The sequence below is a fragment of the Mobula hypostoma genome, chromosome 1 (genome assembly GCF_963921235.1).
Source record: "Mobula hypostoma chromosome 1, sMobHyp1.1, whole genome shotgun sequence".
Lineage (NCBI taxonomy): Eukaryota > Metazoa > Chordata > Chondrichthyes > Myliobatiformes > Myliobatidae > Mobula > Mobula hypostoma.
The window spans coordinates 134,507,099-134,528,869 of NC_086097.1; the positions used below are offsets into that span (position 1 = coordinate 134,507,099).

At 38.7% G+C, this 21,771-nt stretch overlaps 1 protein-coding gene across 3 annotated transcripts in view; it reads right to left on the reverse strand.

The window, feature by feature from the left end:
• znf407 (zinc finger protein 407) overlaps positions 1–21,771 on the reverse strand; it is a 509,138-nt gene that overhangs the window by 241,783 nt on the left and 245,584 nt on the right. For all 3 annotated transcript variants that reach the window (XM_063056048.1, XM_063056031.1, XM_063056041.1), the window contains exon 4: positions 20,719–20,793. In XM_063056048.1, the coding sequence (XP_062912118.1) occupies positions 20,719–20,793 (75 nt within the window). The remainder of the gene's footprint in view (positions 1–20,718; positions 20,794–21,771) is intronic.

Consider the following 21,771-nt stretch of genomic DNA (forward strand, 5'->3'; position numbering starts at 1 on the left):
CGGTAACAGCCACTACTTCTAAGCATCTATAAAACAGTTAGATGGGAAAGGAGTTGGATAGATAGATGCTGAGGGAATGGTTCTGCCCAAGAAGCTATCTAGAAGCAAGAGCAATAGCTTCAGAATAAAAGGAGGCATATAAAATGGGGTGAAAAGGAATTTCTTCTCTCCCATGATTGTGAATCTTTGCAACTTCTTACCTCTATGTGACCTAAGGAGCCAAAGTTGTAGAATATATTTAAGGCTGAACAGTGGGGAAGCAAGTGAACAGACCAGAAATTGGAATTGAGGCCAAGTTCAGATCAGCCATGATTGTAACTGAACTGTGGAGCAGTTTGGGGAGAACATGCAGCCTGCTCCTGCTCCTGCTCCTACTTCTCACTGAGAGGGGAGATGGATGCAGAGACTATGTTCTGATGCCAGATTCCAAATAGAATTCTAATGGGAGAGGCCCATTTGCTGAGATTCCCCAGCATTATATTAAGGGACACCATCTCACAGACCCTGAACAAACTGGCACAAGTTTAAAAACTTCATCGATTTCAGACCCCATCAATTATTTTTCTTCCAGTTTACTGTTTTTAATTAATTCTAATTGTTTTTGGATGTATTAATTAACTTTATTTCTTCAAATGTTTACAAGAGTTGTAATATTGCAGTAAGAAAAGAGATTACTTGAGTGAAGATTACATTTTTATTGTTCAGAATAAAACAGAAAATCCTGCACTCAGATGCATCTGTGCAGAGAGACAGAGTTAGTGTTTGTTCATTAGAACTGGAAAAGAGAAAAAAAGAACAAATTAATTTGCTCTTTTTTATCTCCTTTCCCCAATTCTGATGAAGGTTCTTCAACCGTATCATCAGATGCTGTTGCAATCAAGTAAAACTTAGCTGAGCATCAATCTAACGGCTTTGCTAACTTATATTCTCAACCGGAACAACTCTAATCACTACAATTATGGATGAATCATAGCAACAACTATGGCTACTTTATACAAAAATGTTTTTGGTTTTAAACATGCTCATTCTTGCAAAGATTGTGATTAATTTATGCTTAGTTTTTCTTATGAAAGTGGCTTATATGTGCCTGTGATGCTGCTGCACGTAGGCTTTCCCATTACCCTGGTGCATACACATACCGTGCATATGAGGATAAAACTTGACTTCCACTGTTCACTTGATCAAGTGGAACTGAGCATGCTGAAATCCTGACCTCTGAAAGAGTTGTCCCCATTCCATTCCAAGTTGCCTTTTTTTTGTATTTATCCCTTTTTCCTTTGAAAGTTACTATTAAATCTGTTTCCACCAGCTTTTCACAGACAATGCCTTCCTAATCACAACAACTTGTTGTGGGGAAAAAAAATCATCTCCCCTCTGTGGATAAAGAAGCAAAGCAACCCCTGAACTTATAATTACAATCAATCTGCAGAAGAAAAGACCAGAGCAAATGCTTTCTCTAGAAAGTACTTCCTTGTCATTCTCATTAGCATATGTCTTAGACTGCTGATATATCTTAACGTGCCAAGCTGAGGCTGGTACAGATTCCTCCTTCAAGCTGTCTGAAACTTGGCAAACTGACTTATTGGCACCAACTGAAGCCTAACAGATTCTACTTTGCTCTGGGTGAGACTAATAAGGACATTATGAAGGGATGCAACATGGAAGGCAGGAGAAACTAGTTTACCTGATGAATGGTTACCAGATGGAACTTGGAGCAGTTGTCGTAAATACATCCACGTATTTTAAAGTGAGGGATAAATAGAAGATATGAAGATATGGTGAGATGATTGTATGAAGCATGAACACTGACGTGTAAGCACACTGTGCCCAGTCTGTAGTGTACATTCTATATGCGCACATAGGACATGTACAAAAAAAGATTCTTTAGAACAGAAATCCAAAATGTTTTGCCCTCTAGCAATACCTGGTATTGTCCATTTGTGATGCGGCATTCTAAAATCCAGACACATTTTTTGGCCATTCCCCTGAAAGACGTTGGTGCAACAAACTCTATTTAAAACTCCTGGGTTCACATCACCTGACTTGGCAGTGCAATATTTTATGCTTTTAATAAGAGCAATGCAAGTTTCCTCCCTGCAAGTACCAGCGTTTCCTGTTATGCAAAGAAAGTGGAAACTTTGCTAGGTTAATTGAAATCTTTTGGTACTAGAGCTGTAGGAAAGTTAAATAAACATCTAAAATACGACTGAAAAAAACAACCTTTAGGACTGACCTCAGGTGGTCTTTTATGGAGGCGGATCCCAACATGCTCAAGCCTTAGCTATTGTTCTTTTGGGATAGGTGGTCCTTTAAGAATAGTATCAGTGTACCTACAATAGGACAGTGAACCTATAATTGGTATATTCTTTGACTAAGAACGTCATCAACTTGATGTACTACTCAGAACTGATGGTGCAAATTATAGCCCAGTATGATTTATAGATTTCACCACATAAAGCCTTTATTTAGGCTGCACGTAACAATTATGAACAGCATGTCCCTTATTCCAAGATGTGACTTTTCTTTTGTCATATACTGTAACTGTTCACTTTGGAATCTGCTGTGAATGTCTGATAAATTTCAGGGTTCTTGGCATTTCAAAGAATTTGCCTCATGTAACAGCCATTCCAAACATCCTGTCAAATGGCTAAACCTCCATATTTAACTCTGCTCGAAGTTAACGAGACACAGGTGCACTGCTTACTTCAGTCTAGAATCCTGACAATGAAGGGGGAAAAGACTTGCATTTATATAGTTCTTACATATTGAAAGAACTGTTTCACAGAAGCATTAGTAAACAAAATTTCAAACCAGGCCACACTTGAGGAAAGGAACATGTAATCAAAAGCATAGCCAGACAGGCAAGCTTTAAGGAGAAGAGAACAACAGAGAGGTTTAAAGAGCACATACTCAATAAGTGGTTGATAAAGAATGTTTTCTTGTGCCTGAATCTATTCTGATTATATCTGGGCTTCTACTTCTTAAATATTCTGAACACAAAATGTAAGCATGGAGGTATTAACTTATACTGAAAAAACAGTGATTCACCGGTGGCCCATCTGGAATGAAACTCCCAGTGCTTGTCCATTCTCTACCTCACAGTGTTTCTTACTTCACTACTCATTGTCATGATCTAACTGCTGTCCTGAAAGGTAGCTTCATGGTCTGGTACAGGAGTTCAAATACGCAGGAACCCAAGAGGCTACAGAGAGTAGTGTGCTCATCCCAATACATCACAGGCATGCCCCTCCCCACCACTGGTAGTATCTACAGGCAGTACTGCCTCAAGAAGGCAACATCCATCTTCAAGTATCCCCACCATCCAGGCCAAGCCATCTTCACACAGTTACTATTGAGCAGGAGGTACAGAAACTTGAAGTCCCCCACTACCAAGTTCAAGAACAGATATTTTCATTCAACCTTTCATGTCTTGAACCTAGCAGCACGACTGTAATCATTACAATTTAGCAAAACTATGACCACTTTGATCACTTTGCACTAAAATGGTCTTTGTAACTTTATTCCAATGAAGTTCTTTCTTGTTTATTCCCCTCCATAGATGATGCCAACTTGCCAAGTTTTATGTGTGTTGCTTTAGAGTTCTAGCATCTGTAGAATCTCGTTTTTGCGCATAAATTATGATTTCTTTCCTATGTGCCTGCAATAATACTGCAAGTAAGTTCTCTGCTGCACCTGTGCATACATATACTTGTGCATTCAACAATAAACTTGACTTTATCTTTTGGCTATGTAAAGTGCAGAGTTTCAAGAAAGAGCCACAAGAATTAACTGGGGTTGACTATGGAGAAAAATAATTATTGTTCTTTCCACAGCCTGAGAACAAATTAAAAATAAAACCATCAAGAAGAAATCTGGCATGTAGTGTTGGTACAACTGACAAAATAGTAAAGTTTATATTTGATGCTCTTTCAAAGGTGAAAACTAAAGTACAAGAATGAAGAACTGTAAAGTAGCACCTCTCACATCAGGTGTTAAATCATATAAAGTTATAATTTTCTTCTTATAATTCTGATGATCAGATACATCTGCCTGTTGTCAGGTTTTGCAATGGAGAGATGTTGACCCACTGCTAACAAAATAACCTCACCCATTCACCTTAAACCTTCACGTACTAGCATCACAAACATCAATTTTAATGTAACATGAAAACAAATGTACAACAATTACTTGGATTCATACAGCACCTTTAACACTGGAGAGCATTCAAGGGACATTCCTACAGGTACCAAACAAAATTTGGCAGCAAGCCACATTAAGAGATATTTAAACAGGTGATAAAGGCACAGTAAATGAAATAGGGTTTAAAAGGGAAAAGAGTCAGAGAGAAAGGGGAGGGAATTCCAGAGCCAAGGCCTTGGCAGCTGCCATAGAAGGAGTGATAAAAATGGGTAACACGAAATATGACTGAATCAATACAGCAGCCAAAAAAAATCAGGATATAGCAGACTTAGAAAACATGGATGCAAGCTGCAAGGCAAAGCCATAGCAGTTGTAAAACATTTACCTTACGCCACACGCAATGTAGTGGACAGTAAATGATCATCACACTCCATTAGATCATTCCCAAAAATCAATAAAATAATATCTTGTGTCCTTCCACTGTTTCCAGCAGTGCTATATATTCAGTGCACTCCTGAATTTACTAACACAATCCACAGCCACACATTAAGCTTTGAGTCAACATTAAAACTCTGAAAATGATGGAACTACCCAGTAGGCCAAGCACTGCCTGTGGAGAGAGATATGTGGAGATGAAGCTTCATCATTGACCTGTAATATTTTACTCCCCTTCTCTCTCCGAGGGTCCTACTTGACCTGCTGAGGACTTTCAACATTCTCTGCTTCCATTTGAGATTTTTATTCTCTACTGTACTTTGCTTCCACAATCTTAAACTCAGTTTACCATATCTTTACAGAGTTTAAGTTTGGGCTAACTTATTTTAAGTTTATGACACCAACTTTCAATTTTCTTATGTCTTCTTAGAACCTGGAAGATTATAACTCCTCAAGCCTTCTCCAAAAAAAATGGGATGTCCCCAACTTGCATAGCCTTCTTCAGGGCTTGGTAGCTGAATCCCAATGGTCAAGCTAAGGCTTATTTGAACTGCAAATATCAGATAGGCTCAAAATGATAAATGTACCAGATGCTTGAAATATGCCAGATGCTTGAAATCCCTGATTGGAACTGGATATCCCGCTACCCAGGAAAGGGCTCTGCACATACATCCGTGTATAAGGATCCAATCCCGGCAATTAGATGATAAACATTTAAAGCAGTGTGAATGCCGGCATCTAGATTCAATAAACATTTAAATTAATTGCACATTCAAGTAAAAGTTGCCCACAGGAACCAAGGGAAGCAGGAGTATTTTTTGCACTAACAATAAACACCACGCTGTGTCAGACTGAAACACTAAAAATATAAGTTTACACAAGATGTTCCTTCATAATGAACTTGATCATAACCTCTGCCAGTTTCTCCCTTTTATCATCGCAACAGTGTGGAGGACAGGGATGACACAGAGGGGGCATTAATTGCACCAATAGGCCTTTTAATGACATTATATTATATTTAGCAGCTTAGTCAAGTAACTTATTTTCAAGAACAATCTGCTTCAGCATAGGCCTTGACACAGAAAAACCAAGACAATGAGCAGTTGTGCAAAGATGTTTTGGCTCCATACCCAATAGAACTATTGTGTAAATGTTTCAATTAGAGACAGAGAGGTATAGCACTGAAATAGGCCCTTCAGCCCATCAACTTTGTATTATCTACTATATACTCCAATACAACAGTAATCCTGTTTGTTCATATTCTCCGCATTTTTATCATCTCCCCAACACCATCCCCCCCCCCAAAATTTAACCACCCATGCACACACTTGGGGGCATTTACAGTAGCCAATTAACCTGCTAACCTGTATACCTTTGGAACGGGAGTAAATCCAAGCACCTAGAGGAACCCCATATGGTCACAGGAAGAACGTGCCAGAGGATGGGACTGACTCTGCATCTCCAGCACTGTTAGGAAGCAACTGGACACAAGGTTTCAGGCACACTCTGCGAAACAATCAATACAGCTGAAAGACAAGCTACCCCAGATGACACCCTATTTCTTGTTCTTTATTTACAGTACAATATCCCATCGGTGCTTTTGATCAAACTTAGACACTGACTTGCAGTGTTGAGCTGCCATGACTTCCAATTGCTTGCTCAATCCATTTTTATCAGAATAATCGCATTCTCTTCCATCTTACAGAGGTTACCTTGATATATAGCTTCCACTTATCACCTTTGTCTGACATGCATCAATTGTCAACACATCTCCAGGTTGTTCTAGATCTTGCCCTTTTCTCCCACTGCACCCATGAAGACTTTTAGAGGTGTCAGTCCTAATAACTGCATCATAACTTCCTACCTTGAATGCCTGTCGTCAATTTTGGTTCAGGGCTTTCTACTGGTTTGTCATTATTTGATTCATGACCACAAGATGTTTCCACAACTACTCTGTGAATTTGCTCAACTAGATTTGTATAAACTTCACTTCCAAATAAACCACATTTACTTGAACCCTCGATCTGCAATATGTCCTCAAAATAATCTATTAAACCAATTGTGTTTGACATTGCATTTGCAGAACAATGCTATTCCCTGCCAATTACCTTCTCAAATAATTTGCTACCTAGCTTTGGTAATCTACTTTGCAAACAATCCTAGTATTGCAACTTTATGAGACCCGTTTTTCAATAAACATATTACTTTCTACATTCTCTGGACCACTGGTAACACTTTCTGTCTTAAGAAATCCTAATATTGGATATAGAACTCATCACATTCTAACCTCAGGTGTATTATTCAACTAGATTTCATATGTCATCTTCTTCTTAGGTACCCCCTTAGGATCGAGGATGAGGATTGAGGATGATGAGCTTCCTTTCGAATTACAGGAATTCTGAGGTATCCAATGAGACCATTGTAGATTCTGCAAATCCCCATTTAAGCAGCCAGTCATTAATTCTAATACAGTTTCATTATATTCAATCATACTGATTCAAGCATCAACTTGATCTACACTATTTATTATTCTGTAGCCCCCCACCCCCACGGCCCTGCCAAACTGGGTAATTAGTTTGTGTGGATGCTGTGTGATGTACCCCACCCCGCCCAAATAACAGACAATACACCAGATACGATTAGATGAAGTACAGTTTATAGATATTTCTGGAACTATATAATTAATAGAGAATAAAATATAAAAGGAAAATAAAAGGCGCCACACTTATCAAAGTTCAATCTCTTTGTGCACAAACAGTCGGAGCTCGGGACCCTCCTTCTTCGCCCTGCAATCCCCTCGGACCACCTCGACCTGCCGGCTGGGGCCAACAACAGTGGTTGACCAGATGCTCCACATGAGTCCGTCTCCGTCTCCGCTCCTCACCGAACACCCTGGACCTCGGACTCCTGCTCGGGGTCCGACCCCGTTAGCAGACTCAAGCACCTGGTCCATCCTCTATCTCTCTCTCCCGCCTTCTCCCCAAAAACCCGCACATCACAATATCTTACAGACACACAGAAAGCATAACATCTATCCCAATTGGTTTGTAACACCCTCTAATCAGTAACATAATCCAACCAAACTGCTAGCGGGAGGCCTTTCTCAGCAGTTAACATAACAAAGAAGCCATTTCAATTATAACATAACAAAGAAGCCATTTTAATTAGACTACGCAGTAACATAAAAGAAGAAACCCCTTACAATTCTATCCTGCTTCCTTGCAATAGCAAACACAAAAGGGGCAGCATGGTAGCACAACGGCTGGTAAAGCACTGTTACAGCATCAGTGACCCGGGTTCAATTCCTGCTGCCGCCTGTAAGGAGTATGTTCATCCACCCGTGATCATTTGAGTTTCCTCTGGGTGCTCTGCTTTCTTCCCACATTCCAGACAGGTATGGGTTAATAGGGTGATTTATTACATGGGCTCATTGGCCTGGAAAGACCTGTTACTGTGCTGTATCTCTATAAGAAAAAGAGATTATATAGATACTGTATATCCAGAGTAAATCACACAAAATGCCGGAAGAACTCAGTGGTCAGGCGGCATCTATGGAAAGGAATGAATCTATGGAAGCATCAAAGTAAATGGCAATGAATTCAACTCTAGACCTTGAATAATAATTTTATTGTAAATCCAGAGAATTTTAAGTCATTGCGGTCAATGTCCATGGAACAAAAATATTCAAAGGTATCCAGAAAGAGGAAAACAAAACACATTAGGACAGGCAGTTCTGATGAAGGGCTATCGACCCAAAACATTATTCCATTCCAAAGATAGTGCTTGACCTGTGAGTACCTCCAGCATTTTGTGTGTTACTCCTTACTATAGTGTTTGTTTCATCACAACCTTAAAACCCTTTCCTACATTGGATCCCAGAAATTAGAACTAATTAGAAAATACTCTAAATTTTTATTCCTTTTCCTCAACACTGTCACTTTGTGGGTACATGAAAGTAGCCAAAATCACATTTTACCAAGATATTTTCCATTTGGTCATCTTATTCTCTGTTACTTGATCCATCTGCCTAATCTCACATTGTCAACTTGGCTAGCCTTTGCTATCATTTACAAATCACTGATAACCTGGAGTTCTCGCAATGTTCATCATTTGCATGGAACAATAGACAACTGCTTCTGATTTATCTAAACCACTTCAAAATCTGCATTCTTATTCCATGTCTTCCACCCCCGTGAATCATACTGTAAAGTGACAAGATGTCAAAACCTTCACTAAGCTCTGAATATACATTATAACCAGTGTTTCTCTTGTGCTCACCACATCTGATATTTCCTACAGAATCTCCAATATACAACTCGAGTATGATTTTCCTTTTCAATTCATATTAACACATTACCGGAAATTCAGAGCAAGTTGATTATTGTATATGTCAACCAGATGCGTCAACAATATGTAATCTAATTCCAAGACTCAAAGTCATTGGGATGAGTTTTGAAGGCAAAGCACCAATGCTATGAGAGCGCATTTATTATTACCAACTGCAGATGAATATCTGTGCCTGCCTGTCGTAATCTGCTTTGTTTTCCTCCTTTGAGTATTTTTTTCCCGTGGGCAGTGATCACAATCACTTTAAATTCTCTGGATTTACAAGAAAAATTATTATCCAAAGTCAAAGTTGAGTTTATTGTCATATGTACATGTAGCTACATGTACAGGTGCAACAAAAACCTTGCAGCAGCATCACAGGCACGTAGTTCAATACCATGACATTTTCTCAATTCTGCAATACTTTATTCTGCACCCTGTTATTATTTTCCCTTGTACTACCTCAATGCAATGTAATCAATTAATCTGTATTGAAAATATGCAAGACAGGTTTTTCACTGCACCTCACACATGTGACAATAATAATTTACCAATTCAATAATGTTTCAAATGATATCACAAACGATTCCTGACAGATTCCAACTGGCTTCACTCACATTCCTTTGTTCCATCATTACCATACTATCACGTACTACGTGCTAAAATACTTCATCAAGTCCTGGTAGGGATTCAAGAGATTGCAAGTTCTAGAATCTGGAGTTACACAGACTCTGGTGGATCAGGCAGGAATTACAGAAGGAAACAGGCACTCGACATTTTAGGGTGAGACCCTAGATTTAGACTTCATGAAGGATCTCAACCTGAAACACCAACTGTCCATTTCTCTTCACAGATGTTGCCTGACTCGAGTTCCTCCAACATCATGTGTGCAGCTCCTGATACCAATGCACAATATTGACAGGGTTCTCTTGCCTAGTTCATAAAAGATGTACAACAGCAATATCTGACCTGTATTTAGGAAGACGGACAACACAGATAGAGCCAGAATGATAATTTAAAAGGGTGAGCTGAAAAAAATGTGGGAAGTGCCCCATATGAAAAATAAATATGAAGAACCAATCTGTTGGGCCAAATGGACTCTTTCTCTGTTATACTGACAATATAATTATAAATAAATAATTACGGCTTAAAATAAACTTTTAATTTGTCTTCAGTCTAATGTGCATCACTATTGCAAAATATATGTTAGGTTATTGAAACAACAGTAGCTGAAAGCCAGATGTGACCTGGCAACCCAGGTGTTCAGGAAAAATGCTGTTAACAGTAAGGATTGATGACCTAATCAAAATGTCACACTCAGATCCTCAGCAGGGTGGTTTTGAGTGGGGTGAGGAGGATAATATCCAACGGCTTTTACTCATGCTTAGTATTATGGTAAATCAATGCTGACATTTTCAATTGTGAAAAGATTTTCTTTTCCCTAAATAACGTAAGAAATAACTATCTCAGCTTTCTGGATAGAGTGCAAGCAAATCACTTCAAAGACCAGTTTTAAGGGGGGAAAATTAGGATTATTAATGTTGAAAGCAACAAAATAAAGTTAAAACAGTGCCCTGTAACTGGAATGAAAGCGTTTGTGAAGGGATTTGCTTTTCTACTTTTGAATCCTGCAAAAACCTAATCAAACTATACAGATATAGAAGATATATGTACGAGGGGTGATTGATAAGTTTGTGGCCTAAGGTAGAAGAGATGAGTTATACAGCTCTCGTTTCATGCACATGCAGTTCAACTCTTTCAGTGATTATGCAGAAAGTTTGAAGTTAATAACTCATCTTCTACCTTAGGCCACAAATTTATCAATCACCCCTGATGAGTTATTAACCTCAAACTTTCTGCATAATCACTCAAAGAGTTGAACTGCATGTGCATGTAACCAGAGCTGTATAACTCATCTCCTTCTACCTTAGGCCACAAACTTATCAATCACCCCTGCTCTGGACCACTTTCTGGAGGTCCAAGACGCCGAATTCTACAAAGAAGGGATCTATATGCTCCACAACCGCTGGACTAAGTGTGTAAATGTAGGAGGTAAATATACACAGACTCCCATGTAAACGCATGCAGATACTTACATCCATGTAAACACAGGAAAGTTTACTTGGGTTTCCAATGCATGGACAGAATAATGTGGACCTCTGTCAATTTATTCAAATATATTACAAATCGGTAGTTCTGACCTCATTTCACGTTTTAGACTTTTACATTTGAATAGGAATGAATGAAACTAACCAGGTTCAATTCCACATTAAAGTTAGCAAGGGTATATAATGTGAAAAGAATTTAAGGCATTCCACGACAGAGTTTACAGCATAGAAATATTTGGTCCAAATAGTCCATGCCATTGTTAAACTCACTCAAACTTCCTTTCAACTCTCCTTCACCTCACGCTCTAAGTGAATCCTTCAATTTCTTACACCATGTTATTTGCCTCAATTGCATTTAAGATAGCTTGTTAAATATTCTTGCCTCTCCTTAAGTTAAGAAGTTTCTCTTCCAGAATTCCTAAATGTATTTATCAATGACTGTCTTATATTTTTGGCCTCTCGATTAATCTCCTGCAATTGGAAACATCTTCTGTGTATCTATTTCATCAAAACTGTCATTTTAAAGAGTTCTAATAAGTCAATCCTCAGACTTTACTCAAGAGCCTCAGCCTATGCATTCTTCCCAAAGGGATATGACCTCTGCGTACAGAGAGAAAGAGTTTAAACCAAGTGAGCGGGGAAGTCGGCATATTTTGTGTGCCACAGTTCCCAAGGAGACATTGGATTGCACATAATTAGGCACTTGGCGAGATCCAATAAAAAAGAAGTTAGGTTTAAGCAGAGCGGCCATGATCTGAGCAGCCATTGTCCCAGTGAGCCAGTGCCGGAGTGAGGAATTGATGCTTTGCTTCATCGAGTCTTTCATGAGGTATGGTGTAGACCGTAGACAGATTTTTTTCCCATTATTTATTCTCTCTCTTTCTTATTACACATTTAGAACAGTGGAGATGCAGGATAGTGGAACACTCCTCTTGCAGGATGTGAGAAGGCTGGGAAATCTCCAGTGCCTGTAAGAACTAGACCTGTAAGAAGGGCATTCAGATGCAGCTTCTAACAGACCATGGTAAGGAGTTGGAGCTGGAACTGGATGACCTCCAGATCACTCGGGTGGCTGTGGGGTCAATAGACAGGGCATACAGGGAGCTAGTTACATCCATGGTGTGGGAGACAGGTAACTGGGTAACTGTCAGGAGGGGGAAATGGGAGAGGCAGCCAGTGCACAGTACCCCATGCCCATTCCCCTCAACAACAGGTATACTGCTATGGGGGTGGGCGGGATGACCTAGCAGAGGAAAGCCACAGCAGTCAGATCTCTGGCACTGAGGGGGAGAAGAGGCGAGCTGTAGTGATAGGGAATTTGTTGGTTAGGGAAACAGAAAGGTGGTTCTGTGGTTGAGAACGAGATTCGCAGATGATATGCTTTCCCGGACGCCAGGGTCAGGGATAACTCGGATCAAGTCCACAGTATTCTCAAGTGGGAGGATGAGCAGACAGAAGTCGTGTTCCATGTTGGTATCAATAATATGGACAGGAAGGGTGACAGGTTCTGCAAAGTGAGATCTGGGTGTTAGGTGTTAAGTTAAAGGACAAGACCTCCAGGGTTGTGATCTCAGGATTCCTACCCATGCCACATGCCAGTGTTGGGCACATGGCCAAGTGGTTAAGGTGTTCGTCTAGTTACCTCAAGGTCACTAGTTCGAGCCTCAGCTGTGGCAGCGTGTTTGTGCCCTTGAGCAAGGCACTTAATCACACATCGTTCTAGTCTGTGAGCGGAGTGGCGCCCCACACAGACTTCCAATCTGCGCCTTGTAAGACATGAAAATGCCCGACACAGGCCTCTCATGGTTTGAGTCGACGTTCTCCCGCAAATGCTAATGAGGCTGGAAATAGGAGGATCATACAGTTTAACACAAGGCTAAGGAGATGATGCAGGAGGGAGGGCTTCAGATTTTTGATCGTTAAGTTACCTTGCAGGGAAGGTGGGACCTATACGGAATGGACAGTTTGCACCTGAACTAGAAAGGATGAATATCCTTGTGAGAAGGTTTGCTAGTCCTGCACAGTGGGGAGGGGGTTTTAAACTAGAGTTGCAGAGGGTTGGGAACCAGAGCACTCAAACAGATAATGGAGTGGTTGTAGAGAAAGATGTTGTTAAGCCTACATACAAAGTCAGGAATCAAAAAGTTGAGCATGGTGGGACTAATGTTCTGAGCTGCGTATATTTCAACGTAAGGAGTATTGTAGAGAGACAGGTGAGCTAAGGGCATGGATCAGCACATGAAATTATGACATTGTAGCCATTAGTGAGGCACGATTTCAGGAGGAGCAGGACTGGCAGCTCAGTGTTCCAGGGTTCAGTTGTTTTAGATGTGATAGAGTGAAATGGATTAAATGGGAAGGGGTGGCATCACTAGTCACAACAGTACTTGACAGGACAGACTGGAGAGTTCATTTAGTGAGACTTTATGGGTAGAACTGAGGAATAAGAAAGGTATGACCACGTTAATGGAATTATAGAGCACCCAACAGTGCACAGGATTTAGAGGAGTAAATTTGCGGTGAGATCGCAGACTGTTGCGAGAAACACAAGGTTGTGATAGCAGGTGATTTTAACTTTCCACATATTGACTGAGACTCCCATACTGTAAAAAAAAACTAGATGGTTTAAAGTTTGTCAAATGTGTTCAGGAAAGTTTCCTTAATCAGTACATAGAAGGCACAAGGATGGGAGGGGCTGCATATTTGCATATCTGTAACCTAGACCCAGACACTGAATTTATTTTCACCAGAGGGGTAAATCTTCTGGAACACAGATTCAAATTGGTTGACACATGGTGGTGGTGGTGGAGTTCTGAAGCAATGCTGCATTGCCAGAGATGTGATCTTTTAAATAAACTGTACAACTAAAGCCCAGTCTACTCTCCCTGAGGTAAAAGATCACATGGCATTCCTTCCTGAATATTCCACCTGATATTCACCTCCCACCCAATAATTAAAAACAAATAAATTAGTCATCAACAGATGTATAAGCTTTGTATTTTATATAAGCTTACAGTCGGCAAACTGGTAGCTATATTTCATATAATGCAACAGTGATTATATTTCCAAGTAATTTCTAGATGCAATATCCTTTGGTTATCAAAGATGCAATACAAGTACAAACTCCTTCTTGTTTATTTTTTTTAATCCCATCTTAATAACCAAGGAGCTAAGCATCTTACTAAAGTGCATCACGTTATATTTACCTACTTTGAAATTAATTTTCCAATTAAAGCCCATATAATGAGATTATTAATGTTATCTGGTCTTTTGTCACTATTTCCTGTGTTACCTACAACCCTAATTTGGTATGCACAAACTCAGAAAATGTGGCAACATTGTCTGCTTCAACCATTGCCAACCTGAATTACAAAGTTAGTCAAAGGTCTGGAGCAGAGGATAATAGAAGGAAGGAAAATAAGTGAAAATAATGCAAAACAAGAAAAAAGCAAGTGATTTGCATCTATGACACTGTTCCTGTCATGATGGAGTTCCAAAGACAATTCATTATTTTCCTAGCATAGAGAAGAATAATTTTATTCACTGATATTCTACACAACTTTAAGTGCATTGCAATGCAATTCTCAGGAAAAAATAAGGAATACTCATTTTCTTCTCAATGAGTTTTTGATTAATCTAACACTGCTCCACCTTCAGAGATGACTTAAAGAATGAATTTATTGCCAGATAACATGAGAATCACTATTGTTTTTACAGTGAACATAAATTATAAACACCTATAAATCAATAGTGATGAACAATGCATCAGAGGGAGGTTTTAATACATGGGTATCATTTAAATTCCTTCTTGGCACATCAATTAACAAGCTTCTAGTCGAGTTCAGGAGCGATGCTGCTTTGACTTATAACTTACCTTGTGTAACATCAACACAAATAGATTTCAAAAGACAAAATAAATTTAATATACATACTCCCTAGATACAGCAAAATAGTTTGGATACTTTTGGCATATTTACCAGGTTCCACCAAGTTAATCAACAATTTCCATTTACGTCATACCCTTAACAGAATAAACCTCCCCAGACACTTCACAAGTGCATTTTCAGACAGAAACTGGCATCAAGCCAGCTCAGGATGTTAGAACAGAGGTTTGAGAAAGGAATCCAAAACTGGGGTTCTTGGAATTGAAGGTAGGATGCCAACGGCCAAGTGATAAAAGTTGTGGATGATCAACAGGCCAGAATTAGATGACCACTGATGCCTCAGTGGACTAGAAGATATTATAGATTCAGGGGGGCAAAACGATGGGGAATGAAAATTTTATCTGAGAATCAATGCAGATCAGCAAGCAGAGTGGTACCAGGCGAACAGGACTGGGTACAAGTAAATAGAAATTTTCTTTAAAGAAATGAGTTGCTATTTAATAGATTACACATACTTACACCGCTGGAATACAAATGTAAATCTTAGAAGTCTGCACACAATTCAGTACCAGATGTGTCAAATTATAAGATTTTCAGATTCAGTTTCAGTCTCTCTGTCGACAAGCTGTCATCTGCTGGAGTTTATCATCAACCCAGAGTTACCATTCACTGCTTGCCAAACTGAGGCAGGTCACACACAACGAGACTTAGATATCAGTTGCCGCTAAATTGAAATTTGGCAACGATGTCAGCCAGAGCAAACAGCTGTTATTTTAACGACAAGCAAACCAATTCTGTCTTTTTAGATTATGTTAATATAAAACAGTGTCACTTCACATATCAGAGAGCTTTCAGCTTTTGAGCTTTTTGAAGGCCACGCAGACTGAATCTATTCAAACTTCATCTTTTGACAAACAGATCCAATGTTCTAAAAATAACAGGTGAGAAGAGAGGTGGAATTCATGATAAAAAAGCCTTCTGACACTACATGCACTGTAATCTATCTCTTCCCTGCCTACAAGCAAGCATATGTTTGCAATTGCTTTTCCTCGTCCCCAGTTACCATTGCATTCCTTGAGGTCTGGATTTCAAACTGGTGCAGTTATCAATCACCTAGCAGGCTTTGTCAAACTTGCTGAACCTCTGGCACCAGTAGTTTCTTAACATTTGCTGAATTTGTTCCACTTAATAAGCCCTCCCAAATGACCTTATTCTAATTAACAGCAGTAAATGAAGAAATATGAATGTTAATTAATGATGAGATAAATTCTGTCTCAAGGACTGGCAGAAGATGATGACACCAGTTTCAGTAGTTTAGTAAGAATTGTAATTCAATTTAAGGAAACAATCTTTAAATCTGCATTTTTATGATGCCAGCTAATAGCATCTAATGTGGTTTAGATTACACTAGCAGGTATGGCTAATCTACAGTTATTTCAAAACTAATATTGCAAAAATGTATTACTTTAATTCCTATGGAGGTACTCACATCTTAAAACAAGTGACTTTAAAAGCATGCATTGACCATGTGGTACGGGTTGCAAAATGAAGAACATAGTTTGGGGAAGCATATCAGAATTAGCTCATAATTTGCAATTGGCGGCTATATAGTTCCATACCAGCTTTAAGTTTAAGAACAATCTATTCTAACACTGTGCAGCCATGCCCTTTAAGTATTTTATGGGAGGTTAGGGTTAAAAAGAAGATACGCCTCCAGTAATACTAGATTTTGTTTTTGTTGTTTACCCACATTTGCTTATGGATTATTTTGGTTCAGAAAGAATGCTGTACCATAACTTAAAACTATAACTTATCATTCAGGAAATTCCTGGATTTAAACATTTGGTATTTTTATTGGACTGTTGACTTGGAATTAAATAAATCTCTGTATAATTTAGTGAGAACTTTAACAGACTGGAGACTTACCCCAGTTTGTATTTGAAATATTTACAGACAGCTGTGGACCACCCACATATATAACCAGCGTGCAAATTAGTATTCATTTTTAATTTTGCATCAAAAACAGATGAAAAGGGTCTGCTTTCAAAGTCAGATTTCATCTGTCCACAACAGGAACACAATTACTTGGATGATAGCTTAATATTCCATCCTTCGTCGTTCAAAGACGATGGATGGAGGAAGTGGTTCAAAGTATATCCCACAGAAGAAGCTGTTAGTATCCACTCAACAGCTACTTGTGACATCACCAGCTGAAATGATTGGACTGAAACTATATTGAAGTATAATAAAAGGAACTTGAGACAATATATCAAAATAAAAACATCCTTCATCAACCAACCTAAAATATTCTATTGCTCAGCAATTAATATTAATTAAAAATAGAAAGAAACTTGCTTTACTACAGCACTTTAATCAAGTACCTCCTGTTCCTATTAAAGTAGCCACCGAGTGTATGTTCATGGACTTAAGCTGCTGTAGCCCATCCACTTCAAGGTTCAAGGTTCAATGTGCTGTGCATTCAGAGATGCTCTCCTATACCCCTCTGTTGCAATGCGGGGTTATCTGAGTTACTGTCTCCTTCCTGTCAGCTTGAACCAGTATAGCAATTCTCCTCTAACCTTGCCCTTTAACAAGATGTTTACACCCACAGAACACCCTCAGAGTTCCTGAGATACTCAACCCACCCTGTCTGACACCAACAATCATTCCATGGTCAAAGTCACTTTGATGTTTGTTATGAACATCAGCTGAACCTTTTGATCAAGTCTGCAAGCTTTTATGCACCGAGCTGCTTCTACGTGATTGGCTGGTTAGATATTTGTATTAACGTGAAGGTGTACAGGTGTACAGGTGTACCTAATAAACTGCCACTGAGTGTACTTTTAAAAGTGTGCTCTCCACTGTAATGATAAGAATGTGCTATATGCTTTGCACAAAGCAAGTACTTTCAAAGAGAGTTGTGGTAACCAATTGGATTTATTTTCTTAGGTAATCCAAGTTGCTGGGTAGAGCTTCTCTGCTCTTCTTCGAAATAGTACCCTTGGATACCAAGCAACACACACAAAATGCTGGAGGAACTCAGCAGGCCAGGCAGCATCTATGGAAAAGGGTACAGTCAACATTTCGGGCCAAGGCCCTTCAGTAGGACTGGAGGGAAAAAAAACCCTGGATACCAATTTGAGAAGGTAAATAGAATCCCATTCAAAGGGCTGCATCTCAGCATCTCAACTTAAACCAACTTAAGTGTAATGCCCATTGTGTTAACAAATAAAATTATGATGTCAACAACTCTTCACCTAAACAATATGGTTTAATAAATATTAGGAACTGAAATACTTGATTTGTTGAAAACTATTCTTTGAAAGACAAGAAAGGAGGCAAATAAATTTTAAAAACAGATTGCACACACAACAAAAATTATTTATGCTTTCTGAAGCTTTTTCTCCATATTTTCTACTGTCTAATCCCAGAAACGAACTGAATTCACTTAATTTTATATATTAAAGCTAAGATAAGCATTTAACATCTCACTGAATACCTATTTTAAACAACTATCTAATATTTTAAAAGAATTTTGAAGAAAATTTATCATATAATCAACTACAGTTATAGTAGATAATGTGGCACCTGTGGGAGTCAATATGCAGATCACTATAAATTTGTTATGCTTGCACTGTACTGCTGCCACAAAACTACTAACAACTTATGTTAGTGAAAATAAATCTGATTCTGATATATGTCAGAAAGCAGGCCCAATGTCACCTCCTGGAGGTTTCTCACCATGGATACAAAGACATCCTAGATTTGTGTCTACTACCAAGAATGCATATTAGAAACTGAGCACATATCAGCCTTGCAACTTACAGATCACAAAAGGCCATGACGCCAGCTTTATCTAATCAAATGGATTGTGTTCTAGCCATAGGCCATCTCTGCAGATTTTCTACAATGTGATGACTCCCATTTGCAGCATGAAAAATTAACTTAGCCATGCAACATACCAAAAAGAACTTTAATTGATTGACCTAATAAATTCAGTTTAATAGAAGTTCTCTTCAAAATGACCATGTGCACAATCACTTAACAGGAGGATCTGAATTAAGAATCGGACTCAGTCGATGTGGAACCTGAACCGGCAATGAAAAAACACAGCCTACCATAAAGGAGCAGTCTCACATGCTATTGTTAACATTGAACTCCCTGACTGGGACATGCCTTCTACAAAATTATTGGGATGATTTAGTAAAGAGGATATATTCAGAGTTGAGAAAACTGTAGGTGCTGGGGCTCTATACAAATATGAAGCATGAATTGCAAGGAATGGGCAGCTCTTAAGCAGGAAGACTGAGCTAATAGAGATTTAGCATACTTCTAAAGCAGGGGTTCCCAACCCTTTTCAAGCTATGGACCAATACCATTAAGCAAGGAGTCTATGGACCCCAGGCTGGGAACCCCTGTTCTAAAGGATGCTCGACCAGTGCAAAAATTCTAATTCTCGCCACTGATACCACTGAAAACTTTTTGCATCTCTGTCCTGATTCACAGTTATAGAATCACATAAAGACCACAAATGCAGCTTGTAATTCACATGTAACACTACAGAAATAAATAAACATACTGATCTCTTGAATGGGGGGTCTGTGCAACATAAATGCATGTCAGAAGTAGCTCAAGCATGTCAGAAGTAGCTCAAGCATGTCAAATATCTTCTTTTTTTTACTTTATCAGAAGGTGATGTTGGTCTCTGCAACTTGAAGACCATTATATTCCAAATATCTGTAAAAACTTCAGTGAACACCAAAACACTTAACAACTCAACGAAATCAGTCTATAAAAGAAAATACTACTTGCACCTTCTCTTTTGTTGAACTTCTATTTCACTATACATCATCATTCCAGAGCAATATAAATATATTAAGTAAGATTTCCATCAGAAGGGTTTTCTAAAATAGTGACAACCAGCGAAAACTTCTTCACCGTTAAAATTCTCTAGAATATCACACTTGGTAAATCATTAACAATTAATTATATAAATGCAAATGGATAGGCTTCTTCTTAATGAAAAACAGGATTTCATAAGAAATTATTTTAATCTTAATCTATAGCAGAAGAAAATAGAGACTAGCTGTACTTTTAGTTCAAAAGAAAAGTTACAAATGCAAAGAATAATGAACCACTTGCCTACATTTGAAGCTACATTAACCAAACAGCCAGTTGACAGCTTGCAACTACAGGATAGTTAAATTAAGTGCATATTAGTGCTGTTGGTAGGATTATAAAGGGAATTCTATGTAAGTTACTGGTTATTGTAGCCACAAAGTCTAGCTTGACTGTAAATGTGGTTTACATTTTAAGTTGCATATAATGTCCATGGATGACTACTCTGGGGAAATTTTAATTTAATTTGCCTGTCAGGTATGTGACAGAATTGTGCATGACATGGGCTCTGCAGTCTGCCTTATTTTACTCTCCACTGAAGTCAAGTTACAACTTGACGTAGAATTTAACGCATCTACAAATCCTGGATTTTGAAACAAGCTATGAAGTATCAGTGAGGTCAATGAAAGGTAATGAGGACTGGATGTAAAATATGTGCTATGGGTTTTCCACCCAGTGATCTGGGTTAAAGTGACTCCCTCTATGTTGGAGATCAAACACAAATTAAACTGCTAAAATACCCAAGCCAGGAATTTGGTGCACGATATATAACATCAGCAGACCTGTTATGTTCAGTCAAAATACATAAACAGAGTTGTTGAAATTAAATTAAGTTGCATTCCACTTTGTGAATTATATCAGAATAAAGATCAGAAGTTTCAGCATAAAAAGAACATTAGATCAATATTATTGCCCATTTCTCCTACCTTTCTTTTGGTGTTCCAATGCCGTGTTTGCCCAATAAATGGGTGCTGAGATGTTTCTTCATAACAAAAGCCCATCTGAAAGAGAATGACAAAGAACAATTTTGTTAATTTCTTCTTTAGTTCTGATGTTCCAACTTTCATTTAGTGTTTTATTTTGTTTTAAATTGTGTTATTTCCTTTCTTGTTTCAGATCGCTGCAAATCCTCTGGGTTGCTCAATTAGCTTGATGACATTGCTGCTGGATGCCAGGAATCGCTTTTAACTGATGCCCAACATAGAGATCACTAAAACTTTGAGAAGCTGAACTCAAATGAATCATGAGCACTTTTAATCCACTGAACAACTACTACTACTACTACGTTGACTCAGGCCTAGGGGGCAGGCGTTAGGCACGATGACGGACTCTCCACTTCTCCCTCTCCCTCATCAGTGTGTTCAGTTCATCCACATTAGCCACAGCTGAACTACGTGTGGGGGGCGGTAGGACCTAAACAGTTCATACGGCAGGGGTGAGGGAAGGGTAGCGCTGGGAAGGGCTAATTGTCTTCCACAGTAAAGACAGTTGCAAAGTACACTAAGTTCATCTGCCATTTCTCTGTCCCCAATCACTACCTCACCAGCATCATTTTCCAGTGGTCCAATATCAACTCTCACTTCCCTTTTACTCTTCATATAACTGAAAAAAAAACTTTTGGTATCCTGCTTTATATTATTGGTTAATTTGCCCTCATACTTCATCTTTTCCCTTCTTTTGGCTTTCTAAGTTGCCTGTTGTTGGACTTTAAAAGCTTCCCAAATGCATCTTCTGCCACTGATCTGTTCCAAAGCACAGTAAGTCACAAATGTTCACAATATTATTCATTTCTAAATTATGCAATAATAAAAATATGCATTTTATAATAAATGACATAATGCAAATTAAACTATAATGCTGGATTTTCTATCAATATATCTTATTTCATCTATTTCTGAAGAAGTATTTTCCATTGATATCTACATGAAAATTTCTGGAAAAATGGGATTTGGCTATACTCATCAATGTCTACTCCAACG